At 40.3% G+C, this 21,129-nt stretch overlaps 2 protein-coding genes across 6 annotated transcripts in view; both read right to left on the minus strand.

Moving 5' to 3' along the window:
* si:ch211-234p6.5 overlaps positions 1 to 1,846 on the minus strand; it is a 33,530-nt gene extending 31,684 nt beyond the window's left edge. For 3 of the 5 annotated variants that reach the window (XM_036580827.1, XM_036580784.1, XM_036580775.1), the window contains exon 1: positions 1,445 to 1,845. In XM_036580827.1, the coding sequence (XP_036436720.1) occupies positions 1,445 to 1,485 (41 nt within the window). In that variant the 5' untranslated portion in view covers positions 1,486 to 1,845. Of the gene's footprint in view, positions 1 to 1,444 lie in introns of all 5 variants that reach the window. The other 2 variants (XM_036580809.1, XM_036580793.1) reach the window with 1 other exon arrangement.
* Positions 1,847 to 11,679: 9,833 nt separating this feature from the next.
* LOC118813250 (tripartite motif-containing protein 16-like protein) lies at positions 11,680 to 16,283 on the minus strand. The gene is made up of 6 exons (XM_036578482.1): positions 16,100 to 16,283; positions 14,837 to 14,869; positions 14,213 to 14,275; positions 13,854 to 13,993; positions 13,374 to 13,574; positions 11,680 to 12,146 (listed from the first exon to the last, which is right to left on the minus strand). Exons 1-6 carry the CDS (start codon positions 16,140 to 16,142, stop codon positions 11,937 to 11,939), a joined length of 690 nt encoding a protein of 229 aa, XP_036434375.1. The 5' UTR covers positions 16,143 to 16,283; the 3' UTR covers positions 11,680 to 11,936.
* Positions 16,284 to 21,129: the final 4,846 nt, after the last annotated feature.

A 21,129-nucleotide genomic window follows, 5' to 3' on the forward strand; every position in this document is an offset into this window, starting at 1 on the left:
GGCAAGACCGCCTACTTTAACAGAAAAGGACAATCTGACTGACAAGCAAACCAGCCTTACCTTCAGCTGTTCCAAGCATAAATGTCTTCCAATCAATCGGTTCTTCCCATAATGTGTCCAAAATCAGAGCTTCAGTTTTGTGATCTGGGCTTCAAGTGAGAATTGAAGCTTGATTTGCAAAATAGAGCCTTATTTGTTTTCCTTGCTGACCAAGGTTCTCTCAAAATTCTTCATCAACAAAGTTCAAAGGCATCATTTTTTTCCTGTCTTGCTTTTTTCTTGTCTGGCTTTGACATCCACGGGAGACCACAGAGGAGACCACAGCCTGGACAATCATGAGCTTTGTTTGTAGAGACACATCATTACTTTTGAAGCTTCATCCTTGTTCTGCTGAGCACCAATCTGCTTCTTGACTGTTTGATCCTTTGTTGTTAAGAACTGATCTGAGTAGATAAAAGAAAAAATCCACCACTTCCACATCTTCTCCATCAATAGTGAAGTTAGCAGTCTTTCCTGTTCTCGTAACTGAGGTGTGAAATGCAACGTGGTCCCAAATTACCTCTTGGACGCTGATTTTCTCAAAATCAAAATTCTGGGGGGGTCTCTGAAAATAAACTTATTATGACAGTGTTCTGTCTGTTAGGGGGAAACAGACATTCAAATACAGATCTGCTTCACCCACAATCAGCTTCTGTCTCTGGTGTTCTTAACTAACTAGAGCTGCAGCACTGCTCTGCCTCAGGGTGGCGCTGTAGCAGACTGGCTCACCCAGTTGATCCTTCATAGTCTAGAAACTGTAACTCTGCCCGGATTCCTCTGAAACACTTTACAATGAGCTGCAGCAGATCTGTAAATCTGGTTAGTGAGTTACTAGCCAGACAACATGGGACCCCAGGATACCGGGGGGGATTTCACACACTGGTCATAACCTTTATATTGAGACAAAGTCCCATCTTTACACTCTCATAAGGGCCTTCAGCTCTTCTTGATTTTCTGCTATGAGTGTTGTATCACCCACACGTAGAAGGTCATGTTTCTTCCACCGATCTCGAACCCTCAGTCATTTCCTTCCAGTTCTTCTTTCATTCTATGTTCTGCATACAGGGTGAACAGGTGTGGTGACAGTGGACAGCCTTGTCTTGCTCCTTCACCAATGTGGAACCAGCCTGTTTGTCTATTTTCTGTCATGTCTGTGGTTCGACCTCTTTGAAGAACCAGTTGTGTAAATAAGATGTTCAACTGTGCAGAACCTTTTTAAAGAACCATTAGTTCTGTAGGTTTAAACCATTAGTTGATGTAATGTAAAAGTTCTACATCAACTAATGGTTTCAATCTAGAACCGTACATCCAAGCTAAGAACCCATAAATAACCATCACTGGATTAATCTATCAGTTTGGAATAATGAACAAACAGCAGCAAATAAATAATATAGAGTAGTTTTACCCCGTCTGACGCCGTCGGCCAAAAGCACTGTCCAGCTCCATCCTTTCAGAAAATCGCTCTCAATCTCTCGCTCTTCCCGTCTTCTACCCTTCTCTGTCTGTCTATCTATCTATCTATCTATCTATCTATCTATCTACCTACTTACCTGTCCCGTCTTTCTTGATCACTGTCCACTTTCTGCCCTTCTCTCTCTCAATTTAACTTTCTTTTTCCTCTCTCTCCCTTTATCTATCTATATCTATCTATTTCCTCCTGTCTTCTCTTTCTCGATCACTCTCTGCTTTCTGCCCTTCTCTCTCTCAGTGTAACTATCTCTCTCCGTCTCTTTCTTCTCTCTCTCTGCACCTACACTCTCTGTAGAGACTGAATCTCTTTCTTCCCTAAAACACTGGCCTCTCTGTGCTCCTCTCTTCTTTCCCTCCCTGCTCTCTCTCTCTCTCTCTCTCTCTCTCTCTCTCTCTCCCTCTCTCCCTCTCTCTCTCTCACGCATGCATACATCTCTTTTGGTCTCTTTGTTTTTCTGTTAATAAGGCCGAGGCTACAGTGAGAACAGCAACGTGAACTTTAATTTCATACAAATTATACACCAGTCCAGCACAACGGCAGCTTTTACGGACTGGACTTTTATTTTGGACACCGTGTGTTTCAGTGGTGGAGTATTGATGTTCGCTCTACTCGGCCACTTTATCAGAAACCCCTTTGTTTTGTAGCTCCACCTTGTGAAAAAGAAGGAGACTTAAGAACATCAATATCAGAGAATACTGATACTGAAGAGAATACTAAAACAATATTAGATTTCATTGAAATTGTATGGAAATACACCTAAAATATATTTCTCTGCCGTTTGTGAAGAGCATGTTTTAAAGTAACACATTTTTAATTATACATTATTTTGCTGTCAGGAAATACAAATGCATTTCTTAACATATTGAAGCATGCTTAAACAAAAGTATGTCCATAAAATTACATGTATTTTTTTTAGTCACAAAGCATATTATTGTTATTTTATATATGTAGTATATTATTTTTAAAGCAGTTCATTTGAACTAATGCTATATTTCATTTTAGTTGCAATATTATTCACTAACTATCGGTCTAATCTGGGTATCAGTTTACCGAAGTGTTTATATTTAAAACATATTCAAGTGTAGTTTGTTTGTGTCTTTACAATTACATAAGTTAACATTACGACTTTGTATCAGTTCTATTGGAATGCTATTGTAATTCTATAGCAACTCTGTGGCAGCTCTATAGGGACTCTGGCAGCTCTCTAGGGACACGATGGCAGCTCTATAGGAACTCTATGTCAGCTCTATAGGGACATTATGGCAGCTCTATAGGAACTCTATGGCAGCTCTATAGGGACACTATGGCAGCTCTATAGGAACTCTGTGGCAACTCTATAGGGACATTATGGCAGCTCTATAGGAACTCTATGGCAGCTCTATGGGAACTCTATGGCATCTCTATAGGAACTCTATGGCAGCTTTATAAGGATGCGATGGCAGCTCTTTAGGAACTATATTGCAGCTCTGTAGGAACTCATAACTATGATAACTATGATAACAAATTAAAGTATCCCAGGATTGTACGGATTAACAGATTGACCTTTACAGTCCAGGCAAGTCTGCTGCTTCTGTAATATGAAAAAACTCATTCTGTGGGTTCTCCAGTGTGGGTCAGGGTGTGGAGCTCTATCTCTCTGTCCTTCAGAAATCTAGCACCCTTAATCACTGTACAGCTGTTCACTGAGGCCATACTGCAGATCTTCCCAGCTCGAACAGCTGCAGAGTTCTTACACATGTTAGTGGGAGTGTCCTGCTATTGGTGGTCTAATGTTACAGCTGAGATTTCTGAGGACACTCAGATTGACCTCCTGTCCATGCTGGACATCATCTGGACCGCTATATCTGTCATGCAGTTTTTAGTGAAACTGAAAGAGGATAAAAACTCATTATGTAGTGGTTAACGTGATGCACTGTAAGGATAACAAGTTTATTGACTTTATTTATACCACCTTATTGGGTTTAATAACATTATTGCATGCATGGTTATTAACTTCAGTAATGCAAAATAAATGGGTGTATTACTTTATTAATGATTGCATCAATGTGATGCTTTATTAACAGTATTTTTCTTTTGATAATTATTAATTAATTATGTTGTGATTTATTAGTTCTAGGTAACTAGGTAAAAAAAAATGTGTAGCGCTCTGAGCATGTTGGCCAGGCTTTTTCAGAAATAGTCACTGAATGTGGTGTTTTTAAGGGCCTACATGGCTAATATTAGCACTTAGCACTACTGATGTTGTGTTAAGGGCTACCATAGAATGGAATGGAAAATCCAATAAAGTTTTAATGTCGATATCTTTGCTATTTGTTATTAAAAAGTACATTAATAAAAATGTTACATATAAATGATTACCTGTCATTATTACAGTAAAGAATGAACCTTTTTCTTTTTTCCTACTGTTTTATCCCTCTGTGTTTTGAAGTCATTCTCTCTCGATGTGTTCATCTCTTCTTAAACTCTCCTTTAAAGGCTCCTCATATATCATGATCCTCATATGTTTCATATCTAAATGCTCCGTTATCTTCAGCACTACTTTCCAAAACCGCTGCAGCAGCTTCAGCAGCTGTAAACTCTCTGCACGCCGTTTCACATGAGTCTCCGATGTGGACTGAATGAAGAATGAAGGGTTTCCGGCGTGATGGTCAGTCCTTAGTGATTTCCTGCATGTCCATCGGTCAGTTTCACACAGAATGTAGACGGACACGCGAATCCACCAGTTCCACACGGTGAGAGGCAGATGACGTGTATCTCAGCCCCTCTTCATAGGCTCATAACTCCGGATGTGAGTCGGAAAGATGGAATGGAAAGGGCGACTCTACAGATTCAGGAACTGTTTGAACTGGATTTCTGAGCTGGATCATCACAAAGATACACAAACAGATACAGAAACAGAGAATTTGACACAAGGGCAAGTTTGAGGACCCCAGAGGGTTAAACCAATAAAAAGAGCTCTTCCACACAGAATTCTTCCAAGTTTGAAAACTACTCAGAGCACAGTTTTATTACACACTTCTATAATCTAAGAATAGCTCAGCCAGTTTACACTGAAGTCCGAACAGTTACTGAATAATGAGCTTTAGTATGTAATACGCCTGGGATTTTAAGGGGTCAAAGCAGCAATTAAGCAACTTTTTTCCTGTTTACTCTCAAAAGTCTTCACCAACACCAAAGTTCACAGGCATCAATATTATACCTGTCCTGATTTTCACTGTCAGCTACACAGCTTTCACACTCATAAATAACCACAGAGGAGACTGCAGCCTGGACAATTCTCATCTCTGTAGAATGGGGTTCTCTGCGTATTCATGTTTCTATACAGAACCTCTGTCCTTACTAAAGAACCCTTGAAGGAGCACCTTTTGTAAGAGTGTAGGGCAGAAGGAAGAACGTGGATTGTCTGTGGGCCCTGAAGACCAGTTTGGTCTAATCTATTTCATGTTTTTTTAATTTAGCAAACTTGATAATAATAGCTAAATTACCCCCTGTATACCCTGTTTCTCATTCATCTACCTCAGACTAATTTAAAGACTTTCACACCTGTGTAAATGTGTTGTGACAATAAACGCGACTTGATTTGATTTGAATATGTATTTGAGAATATTTTTTTGCCTTTTCTGTAAAATCTCTGGGCTTAAATGATATCCTGTAGTCATAATCAGCTAAAACAGAGTGCCTGAGAGAAAAAACACACAGAGTAGGCAAAGTAGTTGAGGAAGACTAGGCACAAATATAACTTCACTGCTCAGTTAAGTAGGTTTTGAAACTTAATGTAGACGGGACTGCCTACTTTCCCAGAGAAGGACAATCCAGCTGATAATCCAAACAGCCTCACCTTCAGCTGTTCCAAGCATAAACGTCCCTTCCAGTGGATCAGTTCTTTTCATAATGCGTCCATAATCAGAGCTTCAGCTTGGTCACCTGAGCTTTGAGTGAGAAGTGAGGCCTGATTTGGTCGAAGATCCTTTTAGTTTGTTCAAAGATATCAGTTTTCTTTCTGTTCTGCTACACAGAGAAGACCAGGACAGTCCTGATCTTAGTAGAGACTCATCATTACATTTAAAGACCTTTTCAAGCTCCTTCATCCTTGTTCTGCCGACAGCTGATCTGTGTCTTGTTTCTTGACCCCTGGATTGTTTGTTGTAAAAATCAATCTAAGTAGGCAAAGCTGCCCACCACTTCTGCATCTTCACCATCAGTGGTAAAGTTAGAGGTTCTGTCGCCAAAACCTCTGTTTTCTCCGTACGGAGCCGAAATCCCATCTTTTCACTCTGTTCTTTAACTTTATTAGTATAAGGGCCTTCAGGTCTTCCTGAGTGTTGTACCATCCACATATCAAAGGTTTTGATTCTACACTTAAAAAGAACAGCAGCAGGAATCAATCAATCATCATCATACTCTACAATGATGCATCTGAATTTCCTAATATCTGTATGAATTAAGAATGTCAACACAATCTTTGTGAAAAGTAATAAATGACTAAACTGGTCTGATGGTTTTAGTTAGTCAACATGAACAGAGTAATAAAGAAAGAGCACAGAAAAAGAACATGAACCTTAAACTGAAATGTTGTGTCTGTATCTGTAGTGTCTGGAACTATGTGTGGTGATGTTCAGTCACCACTAGGTGGAGCTCCTGCTCAGACAGACAAGGAGCCTTCTCACGTCGCTCTGCTTTAAACTGCTGCACATGCGCTTTATTACACACACTATAATGTACTTAACCACTTCGCAGCCTCTCACACTCTCCTGTAATCAGTACATACACGCACTGAAGCTTGTTGTGTGCAATATATATATATTTTATAGATATGTTTACATTTATATTGATATTTGCTGCTTAATTCTCTTAGTTGTACATGCTGTATATGTGTCTCAATACCACAGTACTTTATAGTATCTTTACTGTCTCCTTCTCAACATCCTTTCACTTTGTTTGATTTGTCTGATTTCTATATATATATATATATATATATATATATATATATATATATATATATGCTGCTGTTGGGGCAACACCTTGTATCTCCATTTTTGTCCTAGTTTGAAAAAGGCGGTTGCCCTTTATGTTGTTCCAAAATTTTATGATGAACAGACCGATATATTCTATATATCTTTGATATATTCTAGATATCTTCTATATTTATTTTATTGACACCTGCACCAAGAAAAATTCCATGCACACCTGGAAAATAAAGGTTCTGATTCTGACAGAGAGAGAAAGAAGTCAGACTGAACTCAGTAGATGGGTCCAGCTTGGCGGCAGAAGAGCCAGGTAGAGTCGTCTAACCTCGTCCTTCAGGAAAGATCTGTTAATGCAGTGAAATACTGACCAGAGTAAAAGTAAAAGCACCTTTCCAAAAAAACAAGTACAAAATCAGCTTAAAAACTACTTAAGTACTGAGTAACTGTTCTTTGTATCTGTTTGTGGCCATTTTGTGCATTTTTCCATTGTTGTATTATGTGCAGGTACATGATTGGCCACTCGGGGGCGCCTGGGAGTGTAAGAGGTTCTGTGAACATTTCTCCTGGTTGAGGTAGGGAGTTGGGGTGACATGTATCTTTTTGTTTCTTCTGTTTTTAGGTTTAGATAGTTTTTGTTTGTTATTTTGTCGAATGCTTGTCCCTGAAGCTGTCACCTCAACTTTTGAAGCTTTGAAGAAAATAAACCTGTCATTTTCTAGTTTAAATGGTGTCCAGTGTCTGGTCTGGCAGCAGGTCTGGGGAGAGAGCCCACTCTCATTGTCTGTTACGGCCTGACCCTAGACTGGGTTGTAACAGAACTGGGGGATCGTCCATTCTTGACTTTGTCCAGAACTGCAGTGGAACCTCTTAGTACATCCAGCATCTATCAGCAGAAGAACTACAAGGCTGACATCAGTTGCTCTTTGAATTTTTCATTCCACTTTAAATGCTACTGCTTCAGACAAGAAGCTGATGAGTGACAGGAACTGAGGATTGCACGTCTCTGTTCTTCTTCTGGTCTAAAATAAAATGCTGAAGCTCCAGAGTGAGAAGAGAGACCAACAATAAAGCAGAACAGCAGCTGAACCAACACAGCAGATCCACATTAAACCCAGAAAACAGAATTAGGACCTGAATGTTACTGACTGAAATGGAGCTGAGGAATAACTAGATTACTTTCTAATTTGCTTGAGTAGAAATAAAAGTATCATCATCAAAAAGTATTCAGGAAAGTACAAAACCATCAATCGCTCATATCACCACTGTTTACAAAGCTACCTATATCTTTTGGTATAGATTTGAAATCTACAACACCATTTCCAAAAAGTTGTGCAAAATATAAATAAAAACAAAATGCTAAGATGTGCAAATCATTTAAACCCTGTATTTAATTGAAAATAGTCCAAAAACAACATATCAACTGTTGAAACTGAGAAATTTTATTGTTTTTTGAAAAATATTTGCCCATTTAGAATTTGATGCCAACAACACATTCCAAAAAAGTTGGGACGGGGTCAACAAAAGGCTGGTAAAATTAAGTAATTCTCAAAGAAAAAAAACACCTGGTGGTTAATTGGCATCAGGCCAGTAAAATGAAAGCATTCCAGAGAGGCTTTCAGAAGAAAAGATGAGGAGGGGTTCACCAATCTGTGAAAGACTGCACCATCAAATAGTGCAACAATTCAAGAAAAACGCAAAGAACTTCTGCTTTTCATCATCTACGGTACATAATATCATTAAAAGATTCAGAGAATCTGGAGAAATCTCTGTATGTAAGGGACAAGGCCAAAGACCAGTATTTGCTGGCCGTGATCTTTGGGCCCTCAGGCAGCACTGCATTAAAAACAGATATGATTCTGTAGTGGAAATCACTGCATGGCCTCAGAAACACTTCTGAAAACCACTGACTGTGGAAACAGTTCATCACTGCATCCACAAATGCAAGTTAAAACTCTGAAACAGAAAGAAGAAACCAAATATAAACAGGATCCAGAAACGCTGCCACCTTCTCTGGGCCTGAGCTCATTTAAAATGGACTAAGGGGAAGTGGAAAAGTGTCCTGTGGTCCGACGAATCAACATTTGAAACTCTTTTTGGAAATCATGGACACTGTGTCCTCCGGGCTAAAGACCACTCAGCTTGTTTTCAGTGTACAGTTCAAAAGCCAGTATTCATGATGGTATAGGGGGCATTAGTGCACATGACATGGGTGATGTGCACATCTCTGAAATTAATGCTGAATAATATATACATGTTTTGGCAACATATGCTGCCATCCAGACGACGTCTATTTCAGGGAAGGCCTTGATTATTCCAGCAAGACAGTGTCAAACCACATTCTGCATGTATTACAAGAGTCCGGGCGCTAAACTGACCTGCCAGCAGTCCAGACCTGTCACCACTGAAAACATTTGGTGCATAAAAATACAACAAAGGAGACCAAAAGAAAGAAAGGGGAATAAATAAAATGAGTCGATGCTTTTTAGGCTTCAGTGTGGAGTACACACATAAACACTTTTTTAGATACTGCATTTCCATATTATTTTGAGGAAGAAAGTCACTGGATGAACTATCGGTGCAGTCAATTCAAGAGGCAGCTGAACAAAAATTATTAGAGACTCATCCGAAACCCCCCGTGTTTGAAGAGATTTCTAAATAAATGTCTGAACGCGGCCGCAGGAGAACGAGGCTGCAGCGTCAAAGAACAGTTAAAAGTCTGAAATCCGAGGACGCGAACCAAAGAAGTGACCGCGCCCTTTTTACTCGAACACATTCTGGGTGATGAGCCCAGCTGTCAGTCAGTGAAGCTTCATGATGGCTCCTGTGATGCTGGTGATTAGCTGCGTGAAGCAGCGTGACACGTTTTTCTTTTGAGCATGTGGGTCAGTTTAGGAGCTGATCTGTTCAGACTCGGATTTGTTGGGAAAATCAGATTTGGGCCACTTTTACCTGCTGTGTGAACGTAGCCTAAGTCTTAAGAAAACTGATGTCTTAGTCATTCCTCATCTATAAAACACACTAATTACTTTCTTGTCTTTCAAGTCTTCATGTTAAGATTTGACCTTGACTTAAGAAAATATATCAAGACGTCTTGTCTAAGACTGTCAAAACGTCTTCGGGCACAGTGACAGTGATTTTTTTTTTTTTTACAATGTAGTGGTCAGATAATGACCTACAGCAGGTCTGTCCTCTCACAGTGTGTTTAGGTTACCAGAGAAAGGACTGAAAGCTGATACAGACAATAACAAGCAGACACCAATAAACAGGTACTTAATCAGGTCATAAATAGCATATAAAAGACCGTATGACTGATGCTCGTCTGCCCACATACTAACGATTCCTGACTAGAACACAGGTTCAGCTGGGTCACTCCGCCGTTAGCTTTTCCTGGCCTTCACAACGAGAGCTTTCTCTTTTAATTTCTCTAATACTTCACAATGCAGGACTTTTCAGTTAGCCAGACCAAAGTCAAGCTATCAATCATTCAATCAATCAGTCAACGTTTATTTAAGCTCTGAGTACATTGAGGGAGACCCTCATTTACAATGTAGCCGAGCCAATACAGAAAACAGGAATTAAGAACTTGGAAAGTAAAAACATTAAAAAAGCTAAAACGTAAAGGTAATCATAGTGCTAAAATTAAGAAGTATTAAATAAATAAAAAAAACAATTAATGAAATAATAAAGAGATAGAAGATGTAATACAAATTGAAAAATAAATAAAAGGGAAAAATGCCCTTTACCAATAGACTGGATGCTGCTAGGCAAAATTAACACACTGATTTGAAAGGATTGGTCACATTTTCTCCCTAGTCTACACCAGTAGATCCCCAGGTCTGCTCCCTAGTCTACCCCAGTACATCCCCTAGTCCGCTCCCTAGTCTACCCCAGTACACCCCCTAGTCCGCTCCCTAGTCTGCCCCCAGTCCATTCCCTAGTCTACTCCATAGTCTGCCCCCAGTCCATTCCCTAGTCCACTCCCCAGTCTGCCCTAGTACATCCCCTAGTCTACTCCACAGTACATCCTCTAGTCTGCTCCCCTGTCTCCCCAGTACATCTCCTAGTCTGCTCCCTAGTCTGCCCAACAGTTAGTAGAATCCCTAATCTGCTCCAGTCCATCCCCTAGTCTGCCCCTTGTCAATCCCCTAGTCCACTTCCTAGTCTGCCCCCAGTCCATCCCCTAATCTATCCTCTAGTCAACCTTCTAGTCTGCCCCTAGTCCGTTCCTGGGTCTGCCCCCAGTCCACCAACTAGTCCACTCCCTAGTCAACCTTCTAGTCTGCCCCTAGTCTATCCTCTAGTCAACCTTATAGTCTGCCCCTAGTCCACTCCCTAGTCTCCCCCTAGTCAATTGTACATTCGTTAGACTGCCCAATAGTTAGTACATCCCCTAATCTACTACCAAGTCCATTCCCCAATCTGTGCAATAGTTAGTGCAATCCCTAATCCGCCCCAGTCCATCCCCTAGTCTGCATCCTAGTCCATCCCTGAGTTTGCCCAGTAGTTAATACATCCCCTAATCTGCTACCAAGTGCATTCCCTGGTCAGCCCCCTAATCCATCCAGTGGTCTGCTCCCTAGTTCATTCTCTAGCCCCCAAGTCCATCTCTCTGGGGCACTGATGACCAGGTGGGGAACTACTACTCTAGTACATCTTCTAGTCTGTCCCTCAGTCCTCATCCTCTAGTCATTTTACTAATTTGTCCTTTAGACCATCCCATATTCTATCCTCTGGTCCATGGATATTGAACTGGGTTCTTCTGGGCCCAGTTCTATGGAGATTCCCTGATTTTCCAGTCACATTAAAGCCTTGCTAATTAGCTGATGAATCAGGTTAGCTTAATGAAGCAGAACATTAATCTCTGTAGAGCTATTTTTAGTTCTCTAACTCTTCCACTTGTCCATTCTCTGGTCCGGCCACTTGCTTTTTTCACTTTTCTTTAAATTTGCCAGCAACAGAAATGTTGGTCTGTACTCAGCATTGCAGTACTAGTTGTATTAGCTGCTGCCTCACATTACATTTTTGAATACGGCTAAATCGAACCACATGTTTATATTTTCAGAGTTGGTAGAGGTGGTACTGAAAACAAGGCACTTTATAGTATACAGTGTGATAAAGTGTTTATTTAACAAAAATATTACAGAAAATTATCCTATAATACCTAAACACAATCATATTCAACAGTGCCAACCTATTAAGCATTAAATAAACACAAAACATGCCAGTTTAACAATGCATTAACATAATGTTGGACAAAATAAATACATTCAAACAGCGTACACTGTAGAACTGGATACAGTCATAAAACACTGTAAATTCTCAGAACAGTCTTTCCAAACAACTTTACACTGAAATTCAAATAAACGTCTGACACACAGCTTCCAAGGAATCACACTATATTATAGTGTTCTTAACTTTGCCCCACCACCACCACCACCACCACCCCAACCCCTCCTCTTTCACTCCTCTTTGGGAAGAAGCCTACAGGACGACTGTCTGCCCACCCAGAATCCGGGCAGTGTTTTCTCTTTGATGGGGTTTTTGACTCTGTGCAGCAGTTTGACCTCCTTCTTCCCAGCACTGCTCCTCTCCACAGCGTAGAAGCAGAGTAACCCAGCAGGCTGGTCCAGGTACACGCCGATGGAGGAGCACTGAGGGACCTGCAGCTCCTGCTCACAGGGATGGAGATATGACGACAATACGATATCACTTTAATGTTCTCCTGATCTCTGCATTCCCTTTCAGCCTGTATATGACTTTATCACCTCGTCCACTGTCTGTTTTTCTTTCTTCTTTTCTTTCTGTCTTCTTTTTCAAATCTTTCTTTTTCTTTCTTTCATTTCCTTTCTTTTTCTTTTTTGTCCTTTCTCTTTTTCTTTTCTTTCTGTCTTTTCCTTCTTTTTTCTTGTCTTTCTTTCTTTCTTTTTCTTTCTATCTTTCTTTTGTCTCTTGTTGCTTTTCCTTTGTTTTTCTTCTCCTCATGCAGTTAATACAGTCTGAACCTCTTACAGACTCAGCTGAGTGTAGTGTAGATGATCTCAGTGAGAGATGCTGTTTCTCATTTTCATCACTTTTACACTTTAGACATTATTTTAGATCAGATGGAATCAGATGGTGGAACCTTCTCACAGTGTGACGTCCAAATGCCACAGCTGATGATGTCATAATGTCATTGAATCTGATTGGCTGAGCTTGTTTAAAGGGCTTCTACTGCTCTCTGCTCTCCCTCTCAGCCTTTAAAAGGCTTTAGAACCTCATCTACCATCTTTCTTTCTTTCTTTTATTATCTTTGTCCTTTTCTTCTTTTGTTTTTCTCTTTTCCTTTCTTACTTTTTCTTCTCCTAATGCACAACTCAACCTACTTAGGGCACAGACTCCATTCAAACATTGTTTTGTAGATAATTTCAGGGGCAGGTTTGTTATCGACTTTTTATTTCATGAGTTTTATATTTACAATATTTGGTCTCACTTTATTTAGATAGTCCCCTATAGATCATCTACAGATGTTCAAATTGTTAACAAACTATCTGCTGAAACTCAGTTGATTCTAAACAGTGGTGGGGTTAGGATTAGGGGTAGGACCAGAGTGAGGGTTAGGTTTAGGTTTTGGGTTGAGGTTAAGGTTAGTGTTAGGATTAGGGCAGGTTTAGAGTAGATGATTTTGATGGGGGCGTGTGTGGTGGTTGGCCTTGGTCAGGGCATGTGCGGTGTTTGCATGGGGTTAGGGGCATGTGTGCTACATGGTTGAGGGCGTTCAGGAAAATGATGGTCAATTTAGTAGATATTTAATTTAGTTAGTGTTGAAGTGCTGCTTATACCCATGATATTCAGAAGAGCTTATTGTGATGTAATTTATCATGACAGTGTCATCCCATCATCATATCACCCACCCCTACCTGGTTAACTCCTTTGTGCCAGGCGTGGTAGGACGACCCAGCCCAGCCCAAACTCCATGAACCCTCGTTCTCTCCAAAACCACAGGGGCCATCGCAGTTCCTCCTGCCCTCGCTTTCATATGCCACCCCGATCATCACCCAGCCTGAATACTCCACCTCCCAGTAACCCCGAGACCCCCACAGCCCCTCCTTACACAGCACCTGCAAACACACATCCTGCTTTAAACTGCAGTCACTAAACAATCAGCAGTTTGTGTCTGATTGTGAAATAACCATGACAAAGTGGGACTGAAAAACTGACAGTGGAAAAATGGAAAATCAACTGTCACGTCTGTTAGCTAGCCGATTTAATAAGATATGAAGTGTAGAAACTGTTAAAATGATCATTCTGGATCTTCAGCACTGCTTCATGAAGAACTGCTCCTCTGCTGAATGACTGTTGGAGATGGAGCTGAACTGAACAGAGTGTTTGTCTCTTACCTGAGGGGAGTGTTCATATCTCTCCGGTCTGTCCAGGTAAGGACACACCTCGTCATTCATCCGTGACACTTTAGCCCCGCCCTCCGTCAGCCACAGGAGCTTATTGGCTGTCCGCTCATCCATAGAAAGACTGACCCAATCTGAAGAAGGCAAAAACGTCACATAGACAAGATGCAGGGGAAAAATATGTAAGAGAGACAGAGACAGAGAGAGAGACAGAGACAGAGAGAGAGAGAGAGACAGAGAGAGAGAGAGAGACAGAGAGAGAGAGAGAGAGACAGAGAGAGAGGAGAGAGAGAGAGAGAGAGAGAGGGAGAAAGAGAGAGAGAGGAGAGAGAGACAGAGAGAGAGAGACTCACGTTTGAGGAGCTCTGTTCTGCATGTGGGCTCTGGGATGTTAGCATCATAAACTGGTGGTTTCTCTACACAAAGAGACAGAAAGGGACAAAATAATATAGCAAATGATTCTAATTTAGCTAAAAATGTTTAGTGACTGTATAAGGTTTAAATGTTTAGTATATCATGATGTAATGCAATAAAGTTACCACAGACGTTTTATAAATGGATGATAATTGCCTTTTATAGGTGGTTGGTTGGGGTTAGGTTTGTGTGGTAGATGGGTGCATGTAGTAGGGCATGTGTGGTAGACGTTTGGGATGAAAAGCTGAATATACAGCCAAAAATATGCTTGAGTGAAAGTAACAAAGCGTCAACACCAACACACTGAAATACGTCAGGGTAAATCTTTAAACAGATAGAAGATGAATCAGAATCAGCTGTGCAGTTTAGTTTTGCAGTTTCACTCACAAGAGGAAAATAAAACAGTGAGAGGTCGAGTTTAAATAAAAATATTAGGAGTAGAAAATAGGAAGTAACTTCAATAATGACTGAGTAAAGGACAAATCTTCCAAAATAATACTCAAGTACTGTGAGTACATTTACTCACTGCAGGTTCAGAGAGAGTGTGAGAGAGTTTCACTCACCAGTGAGTCTGTTTCCAGCTTTGGTCCTTCTGCCTGAAAGAGAGCATGAAGAGATTTTACTGGGGTTCAGTATCAGAAATCAGCTGAGCTCTGGAATCTACTCAACTCATCACTGTCACTAATGCAGAAATCATAAACACACCAAAGATCAGAAACCAGGGACAAAAGACGTTAGATTTTTGTCTGAAAGGAAACAGTAGCTAGTTTGATAACATTAGCCAAAGTCGGGGCTACCTGCTTCAGGATGCTTCCACACTGTTATCTCTCAGTAAAAACAGGTAATGGAGTTTATCTATAGAAGTTACACTCATTCACTGTTAACACTCTGGGGTCCAAAAACTCGCTCACGTATCAAATATCGTTTCTATATCTGTGTCTGTATCTTTGTGATGATCCAGCACAGAAATCCAGTTCAAACACTTCCTGAATCTGTAGAGTCACCCTTTCCATTCCATCTTATCACGAGATCATACGAGACTCACATCCGGAGTTATGAGCCTATGAAGAGGGGCTGAGAGTTTAAGAAGATATGAACAAATCAAGAGAATGACTCCCGGAGGGTTCATGACAGCTCAATGGAAATTCAGCAAAGATTCAGGACAAGAGTGTAACAATAAGGAAGCAAGCAGACAGCACAGGGTAACATTATCATAAAGTAAAGTTTAATTTATTATAATAAATTACAAACTAATTTAAAGCTTTATTTCTGATTTTATTTGAGTTGTAGAGAATCAGTGTAGAAGACTGAAGTTTGTCTCCTGCCAGATCATAAACAGCTGAAAGTGTGACACATTTAGACAGACAGACAGATGTACTTTACTGATGGCCAAAGAAAAAAATTGGGAAGAAAAAAAAAAAAACAGAAATACATCATCCTTATAAAATTTATACTGACCAATCAAACAATAATGCTCAAAATATCTAGAACTGACAAAAACAGAGAAACAGTGCAGGAGCTTCTGTTGTGCAGAAATATTCATGAGATAGAAAACTTCTTATATTTAATATGATAGTAATGTCTTGAAAATAGTAAAAAGGGCCAGACATTTAAAGAATAAACACATTAAAGACATTAAAGTGTTAAAAAAGTTAACAAATACATTTTATTAAGGCTTTTTATGTGATTAAGTTTGAACAACCTGGGTCTTTAGCTTGTGTTAACTTAATTTCACTTACAAAATCAACAAAAGATGGAATTTGGCTGAGGCACTCAAACTTCTGCACACAGCAGTAGGTGTATGTATCGTAAAGGTGAAGTTGTACCTGGCTTTCTGCTCTCAGGGAGGATTCTAGCGGTGGTTGGCATGTTCAAGGTTCTTTGGAGGTTCTTTAAAGCTTCTTTGAGGTTCTTTAAAGCTTCTTTGAGGTTCTTCAGGGTTCCTCAGGGTTCTTCTCGTTTTTCTCCTGCACAGAAAGAGTTTCCCTCGTGGTGTGTGCCGGGCAGTGGTTGTCCGGTGGTTCTTATATAGCCGTATAGCGCCGGGCTTGTGTCCAATTGGGCCATGGGGATACACACTTCAACCATATAAAGATCTGATCACACACACACAATAACTGTATGAAGATCTTATCACTTACACACACTCAGATATTCAGCTATATAAAGCTGTGATCACACATTCAGGTCAGGATGGTGGGGGTCAAACTCATAAACAGCACATGGTCATAAACATGTCTGTTACCATAAACACCTTAAAGGATTTTATGTTCCATGAAAAGTTAAATATATAAAAAATAAGTTTACAAATATATTAAAAATAAAAATATATACACACACAGACCATATATACACCTGCTAGTGGTTTGGTGGCTTGTTGAGGTGAGGAGGCTTGTGTTTATCAGTAAGTATAGAGCTATACTGCCTGGAGTTTTAAGTCCTTTCAAGGTCTTCTCTTTTCACAGACCATCTATATCGGGCAGCAACAATGTAGGGCGATGTCAGCAGAGGACAGAGGTGTGGACTCGAGTCTTAGTACTTGGATTTGAGTCATGAGTTTAATGACTTAATCAACTCCAAAAAATCAAAAAAGAATTGTGACTTGACTTGACTTGAGCATCCAATGAGTGTGTTTACATGCATTTAATAATCTGATCATTTACAGATTTCTGCAGTTTTCTGATTATTAAGTGGTCGTGTAAACAGCACATTCTGATTTCTTGGATTAAGATAAATCTGATTAATAAATCTGATAAAGATAATGGGGTTTCTCAGTGCCATAAACTCTCACTCTGATTTCTTTCATTTCTCTCAGTCTGAGCATGTGTGAAAACAGAGCGCCATCCCAGAAACTGCAACATTTAACACAGAACCCGCGAGACCAACACAGCACTTTTGGAGCGACGCTGAAACTGAATACACGCTCGACCAAATGAAGGGTTTAAATACTCTTCATCTTCTAGATGATGTTTGATCATATTTTCAGCTAAAGTGGCGATGTTTAAAAAAAAGCCACTCATGAAGTTTGAGTTTTACCTTACGTTTACATCACGTCTAATTCGGTGAGTTTACTGGCTGGCTGTAAAGCAGAAATCTGATTACTGCCTGATTCATGTAGACCTGGAGTTTCCCCATTATCTGATTACTCAAGAGCATGAAAACATAATGAACCAGTCACTGACAATCTGATTTTCTGAAGTTATCAGATCATTAAGTGTAAACACACTGAACCAGTTAGTGACACAATCTGATTTTCTGAAGTTATCTGATTATTAAGTGCCTGTAAACACACTTACTGACTCAGACTTTGATTTGGACTCGAAACATATGACCAGAAAAGAACTTACCAGGCAAACTTACCATTTTCATCAAAAGAATCTGAGCTCTCTCCATTTCAACGATTTGAATGGCTTCTGCAGTTAAACAAGCGTAACATTCACCACGAAGCTGAAGTTGACTTTTTGTTCTTCAGCTTGTTCCACCTAAGTGGCAGAACAAGTTACATTCTGGTGTCTAAACACTGCAGGGTTTAAGATGGAACTGAAAAGTGGAAGAAGAAGAAGCCACTGTTAGCTTTGTACATTCACCATCACTTTGCCTACTTGTAAGTGTAAATGTTGTTCAGCGCAGTCATTTTGATTTCTGTAGTTTGTTGTTTAAATTCAAGTAGAACCAGCTGTTGTTATTAGCTGAGTTAGTTTTAGTGCTGAGCCAGTTTATAAGTTAATCCTACTAAAAATGATCATCTTCAAAACTAAAGTTTTTTATTAAATTCAATTGCATTAAACCTGAACTTCCACTTATGTTATAAATGACAAACTGCTGCTTATATAATTGGACTCGAATTTCTCAAGTGATGAATTTGATGACTTGAGACCTGACATGAGAAATTCGAGAAAGACTTGCGACTTGGACTTCGATTCGAACACCAATGACTCGGACTTTGGCTTCGACTTGAGCCTAATGACTCAGAAAGACTCGAGACTCAAAGTGGAGGAAAAGTGGAGAGTCAGACTGCAGACGGGACTCTACACAGCCATTTACTGTTCATGTGAATGGATTAGTTTCCTGCCGTAAATCTGATACAGCAGCATCGTCAGATGTCTGTCACTGTGTTTATGCTTGGCTTATTTTATTTCAGAAGATGAGTGAAGCATCAATGGACCCAGTTCACCGCTTAGAGTGTTACTGGAGAAACTCACCAGGAGAACTGACCTTTTTCCTCATGGCAGCAAAAATAAAGAAACACAGTGTCTCTGTTTGACTGAATTTAACAGCTTCTGCAGGTAAAACAAGCACAACATTCACCACGAGGCTGAAGCTGACTTGTTATTAGCCAGCTTCATATTCAAATTTTCCGTTCCACCTTAAATGGTGCATCAACCGGGTGCTGGAACGTAACTGCTGCACCATTTCAGGTGGAACGGAAAATTCAAATAAGAGCCTGGCAAAAAGTCAACTTCAGCTTCGCACATTCAGCATCACTCTGCTGTCTTTACTGTGAACTCTGTTCAGTCCGGTTGTTTCAGTTTCTGTTGTCTAAATTATATTCAAACTAGTGGTTGTGTTTAGTTGACTGAGCTTGTTTTAGAGCTGTAGTTTTTATTTTGATCCTATGTGCTCAATGTTCCCAAAAACTCTCCTAAATTATCTTCAAATGTATATTTTTTTTAAATTAAAGTTCAATAGAACATAAAATGATGTTTGTGTGTAGATGCTGCTCTTTGTGTATAGCATTATATCATTATACTAAGGCTAAAAAATAAATAGCCATACGCCACTAACCTGCTGTCATTAAAGGGCTGTATTACTGTTGCCATCATTTTTGACTTGAATTGAGACTTGACTGTCTTGACTTGGAACTTGACTCGGGACTTGAGTGTCAAGACTTGAGACTTACTTGTTACTTGTGACTTGTTTCCACCTCTGCCAAAAACAGAGCAGCTTTTTTGTTATCTGTAATTATAAAATGTGCAGCTAAAATAATACAAATCTTTAAACATGTTTTTTTTAACTAAAATAACACATTCCCAATTTCTAGCTGAAGCTATGAGCACTGAAGCTCAGCTGCACATGAACTCAGTTGGGTTTGGTGTGGAGTGTCGGTTCTCAGTATGCAGGGTCAGTCAGTAAAGCGCAGTGTCCGTCTCTGTTTATATCTCTGAATAAACGCAGTCGGCATCTCAACTGATGAACACCACCATCTACAGCACTGCAGGGTGCGTTATATTTACACAGTGCATGGATTATCAGGTGCCATGTGACACATCAACTACTCTTCAAAACAAGCTCCTCGTCATAACAATATTATTCATATTTTATTTATCTTTAATCCGAATCTGCTTCAAGGCTCTTTGATGTGCTATTGCATCTTTGATTTTCTGTCTAATAGAAAACAGAGTGTTCAAATGAAGAGTGTGGTTTCCACTCCTCGAATTCCTAATGCTGGTGACCCCCCAGGGCTGTGTTTGTCTCCTCTATTATAGCAGATCATGATTTGATCAAATTGTCCAGATTTGCAGATAATACGACATTAGTGAGATTGGTATCACAACAGTGAGCACACAGGGACGTGATCAGAGCCTTAGTAGAGTGCAGAAGGGTGAAAGTTCATTCTCTCTGGATTTGTTCATCTCTTCTTAATCTCCCCTTTAAAGTCTCTTCATATATCATGATCCTCATATGTTTCATATCTAAATGCTCCGTTATCTTCATCACTACTTTCCAAAACCGCTGCAGCAGCTTCAGCAGCTGTAAACTCTCTGCACGCCGTTTCACATGAGTCTCCGATGTGGACTGAATGAAGAATGAAGGGTTTCCGGCGTGATGGTCAGTCCTTAGTGATTTCCTGCGTGTCTATTGGTCAGTTTCACACAGAATGTAGACGGACACACGAATCCATCAGCTCCACACGGTGAGAGGCAGATGACGTGTATCTCAGCCCCTTCATAGGCTCATAACTCCGGACTTAAACCTCAGAGACTTGAGACTTGACTTGGACACTCACCTCAGAGACTCAAGTCTCGACTCGGACTTGAACCTCAGAGACTCGACTCAGACTCCCATCCCAGAGACGCAAGTCTTGACTAGGACTCAAACTTTAGAGACTCATCTCAGACTTGAACCTCAGAGACTCGAGACTCGACTCGGACTCTCACCTCAGAGACTGGAGACTTAACTCGGACTCTCACCTCAGAGACTCAAGACTTGACTCGGACTCTCCCATTAGAGACTTGCCTTATACCTTCACCTCAGAGACTTGAGACTTGACTCGGACCTACACTTCAGAGGCTCAACACAGACTCTCACCTCAGAGACTCGAGATTCGACTCAGATTCTCACCTCACAGACTCCAGTCTCGACTCGGACTTGAACCTCAGAGACTCAAGACATGACTCAGACTCTCCCCTAAGAGACTCGCCTCAGATTCTCCTTTAAAGGCTAAACGCTGTGGATGGTGAGTGATGGTCTGGAGCACTCCACTACTTGAGGCTGATGTTCTCAGTAGGTCTGTCTGACTGCTTTTGTTACAAAACCCAGTAAAACATCCAACTTCAGGCTTATGATCCTGTAGTAAGTTTGGTACTAGAAAAATGCCAACCATACACACCGGTCAGGCGTAACATTATGACCACCTCCTTGTTTCTGCGCTCATTGTCCATTTTATCAGCTCCACTTACTGTATAGGTGCACTTTGTAGTTCTACAGTTACAGACTGTAGTCCATCTGTTTCTCTGATACTTTGTTAGCCCCCTTTTACCCTGTTCTTCAGTGGTCAGGACCCCCATGGACCCTCACAGAGCAGGTACTATTTGGGTGGTGGATCATTCTCAGTTCTCAGCACTGCAGTAACACT

This window comes from Colossoma macropomum, unplaced genomic scaffold (genome assembly GCF_904425465.1).
Source record: "Colossoma macropomum unplaced genomic scaffold, Colossoma_macropomum, whole genome shotgun sequence".
Taxonomy (NCBI): domain Eukaryota; kingdom Metazoa; phylum Chordata; class Actinopteri; order Characiformes; family Serrasalmidae; genus Colossoma; species Colossoma macropomum.